At 43.9% G+C, this 3756-nt stretch overlaps 1 gene segment (V, D, J or C); it reads left to right on the top strand.

Moving 5' to 3' along the window:
• Positions 1 to 155: 155 nt before the first annotated feature.
• On the top strand, positions 156 to 3726 carry LOC135531255 (Ig mu chain C region secreted form-like; the record flags this gene model as incomplete). The annotated part of the segment is given in 4 exon segments: positions 156 to 303; positions 2858 to 3017; positions 3141 to 3172; positions 3332 to 3726. Coding segments are annotated over 4 exon segments (645 nt in total), but the record flags the coding sequence as incomplete, so codon positions are not given.
• Positions 3727 to 3756: the final 30 nt, after the last annotated feature.

Below are 3756 nucleotides of genomic sequence, written 5' to 3'. Positions count from 1 at the left end.
TCAGCTTTTCCCTCGTCTACTCCATACCTCCACCTGGAGACCCCCAGATTCAGGACAGTGATGGCACAGACTGAGGTAACAGCTACATGTGTGGTCCACTCTGCATATGACGCCAAAGTGTCCTGGCTTCTGGATGGAAAAGACCCAACCAGTAGGACCCAGTGAACCAGGCCAGCAGCACAACTCAGAGCATCAGCAGTAACCTGACTCTTCCCTCAAGCCAATGGAAAACCCTGAACACAATAACATGCAGAGCTGAACATCGCTGCTTCAACTCCACAGAGAAGACGAGTAATGTTAAAGGTTAGCATGGAACTTTGTGATCATATATTTTAATTTGTTTTACATTTTATTGAACCTTTATTTAACTAGGCAAGTCAGTGAAGAACAAATTCTTATTTACAACGACAGCCTACCAAAAAGGCAAAAGGCCTCCTGTGGGGATGGGGTCTGGGATTAAAATGAATAAATAAATAAAATATAAACATAGGACAAAACACACATCATGACAGAGAGGTAACACAACACTACATAAAGAGAGACCTAAGACAACAACATAGCAAGGCAGCAACACATGACAACACGGCAAATCATATCAGAGTTTTTTTGTCACGTGCGTCAAATACAACAGATGTAGTGAAATGCCTTACAGTGAAATGCTTACTTAAATGGCTCTAACAAACAGTGCAAAACAGGTATTCAGTGAACAATAGGTAAGTAAAGAAAGAAAAACAACAGTAAAAAGACAGTGAAAAATAGCAGTAGTGAGGTTATGTACAGTAGCGAGGCTATAACAGTAGCGAGGCTACATACAGACACTGGTTAGTCAGACTGATTGCGGTAGTATGTACGTGTAGATATGGTAAAAGTGACTATGCATATATGATAAACAGAGAGTATCAGTAGCGTAACAGATGGGTTGGTGGGTGGTGGGTGGTGGGACACAATGCAGATAGCCCAGTTTGCGGATGTGCAGGGGCACTGATGGTTGGGCCAATTGAGGTAGTATGTACATGAATGTATAGTTAAAGTGACTATGCATAAATGATGAACAGCGAGTAGCAGAAGCGTAAGGGGTTGGGGAGGGACACAATGCAAATAGTCTGAGTAGCCATTTGATTACCTGTTCAGGAGTTTATTGGCTTGGGGGTACCAACTGTTGAGAAGCCTTTTTGTCCTAGACTTGGCACTCCGGTACCGCTTGCCATGCGGTAGTAGAAGAACAGTCTATGACTGGGGTGGCTGGGGTCTTTGACAATTTTTAGGGCCTTCCTCTGACACTGCCTGGTGTAGAGGTCCTGGATGGCAGGCAGCTTAGCCCCAGTGATGTACTGGGCCATACGTACTAACCTCTCCAGTGCCTTGCGATCAGAGGCTGAGCAAATTCCGTACCAGGCAGTGATGCAACCAGTCAGATGCTCTCGATGTTGCAGCTGTAGAACCTTTGAGGATCTGAGGACCCATGCCAAATCTTTTTAGTTTCCTGAGGGGAATGCGCTTTTTTGTGCCCTCTTCACGACTATCTTCGTATGTTTGGACCATTCAAGTTTGTTGGTGAAGTGGACTCCAAGGAACATGATGCTCTCAGCCTGCTCCACTAGAGCCCCATTGATGAGAATGGACGTGTGCTCCGGTCCTCATTTTCCTGTTGTCAAAATCATCTCCTTAGTCTTGGTTAAGTTGAGGATAGCTTGTTATTCTGGCACCACCCCGGCCAGGTCTCTGACCTCCTCCTGTCACGAACTGGTTCTAAGCCCGTAACAAAAGGAGACAATGTGGAGATAAAGAATTATGCAAAATATATGTATTAACTGAAGTAAAGCAAATACAATTAACAATGGTTTGTTTAGTCAGTAGGGTAAGTGAGTTGTCACGTGCATACATGTGATAATGAGGGGTATTGAAAGGTGCCAATTCATATAAACCAAATGCCACAACCAAATCTGTCTGTGTCTGCATAGAGAGAGTCTCCTCCATAAATGGGTAAGTGGTGTATTTATTCTGGGACACACCTGAGATCAGGTTCTATTTTTTCTATTGCACCGTATTTCCCGCTAGCTGAATATCCATGTCATCATTCAGCCACGATTCCGTGAAACATAAGATATTACAGTTTATGATGTCCCGTTGGCATGATATTCGTGATCGTACCTCATCTAATTTATTGTCAATGGTGCACGGTGGCGGTAATATTGACTGTAACGGCAGCATCCGCTTTCGCTTTCTGCGGATCATGAAGCACCCCGCTCTGTGTCCTCTGTACCTGCGTCTCTTCCACTTGAAAATAACTGGGATGTTGGCCTTGTTGGGTGTTCTGACAATGTCCTGTGTGTTCTGCTTGTTGAAGAAAAATTATTTGTCTAATCCGATGTGAGTGATCGCTGTCCTGATATCCAGAAGCTATTTTTTGCAGTAAGATACGGTTACAGAAACATTATGTACAAAGTAAGTTACAAATAACATGAAAAATCCCCACATAATAGCACAATTGGTTGGGTGCCTGTAAAACTGCTGCCATTTCTTCTGGCGCCATTGGTAGCAACACAACATAACAACAACATGGTGGCAACACAACATGGTAGCAGTACAAAACATGGTACAAACATTATTGGGTACAGACAACAGCACAAAGGGCAAGAAGGTAGAGACAACAATACATCACACAAAGCAGCCACAGCTGTCAGTAAGAGTGTCCATGATTGTGTCTTTGAATGAGATATATACAGAGAGAAGTACAGCAAAACATTCAGTATTCTTCTGTCCTCCCCCATAAAAAGTAGACATTATTGACACTGAAGCCAGATCAGTGTTCCTTTCTCCTGTTCACCCCTCTCCTCTGTGTGTGTGTGTTCTCCAGGACCTGCAGTGAGCAGCACTGCCACAGTGCTGATCAGGAGGTCTCTCCCAGAGTTACTGAAGGGAAACAGTGCTGTGCTGGAGTGTGCCATCACACAACTCTCCTCCAGTGACCTATACGTCACCTTTCAGGCAAATGGGGTTGATTTCCCTGAGAAACAGTATGTGGATCTGCCTGCCTCCAAAGGCCCCCATTCACTCACCAGACAGTTCTCTATCCCCAAATCACACTGGAAGACAGACAACACTTTCACCTGTAAAGTTAACCAAGGTTTCTCCAACAGCTTGGTGTCTAGCTCCAACGTCAAGATTTTTGGTGAGTGAACTTCTCTCATCTGACCCAATTATACCTTCTCAAATGCTTGAAAATGTAGAAAGGCCTACCTACATGAAATTATGTTTCCATTGTTTGTTGCATGATATTCATTCAGCACTCCAGGGCTAAAATGGAAAAATGAAATGGTGTTCTTTCCAGGTGAACTGTCCATGGAACTCCTTCTAGTCCCCAGTGAGGAGCTGTCTGGCTCAGGGACCCAGAAACTCATGTGTTCTGGGTGGGGCTTCAACCCTAAGATCAAGTGGCTCTCTGGGTCTGAACAGAGGTCTGCAACGGACAATGAGATAAGGATGGGGGAAGACGGACATGTGGCACTAACCAGTCATATCACAGTAACACAGCAGGAGTGGAATGAGGGAAAGGACTTCATCTGTGAGGTAGATGACAAAGATCTTCAGAAAACTGTCAGGAAGAGCACCAGTTTATGCACAGGTAGTTTGTAAACTTACAGAAGCGCCTTACCTGTTTAAAGTTTTGCTTCAAAAGTCATAAATCAAAACCTAATTACCTTGGAGTATAAAACACTATTTTACGATTTTATCTCCACACTCATCTGTTTTGCT

The sequence above is a fragment of the Oncorhynchus masou genome, unplaced genomic scaffold, assembly GCF_036934945.1.
Source record: "Oncorhynchus masou masou isolate Uvic2021 unplaced genomic scaffold, UVic_Omas_1.1 unplaced_scaffold_15648, whole genome shotgun sequence".
Classification (NCBI taxonomy): domain Eukaryota; kingdom Metazoa; phylum Chordata; class Actinopteri; order Salmoniformes; family Salmonidae; genus Oncorhynchus; species Oncorhynchus masou.
Note: the sequence above shows the minus strand (reverse complement) of the source record. Positions and strands in the feature narration are given on the sequence as shown.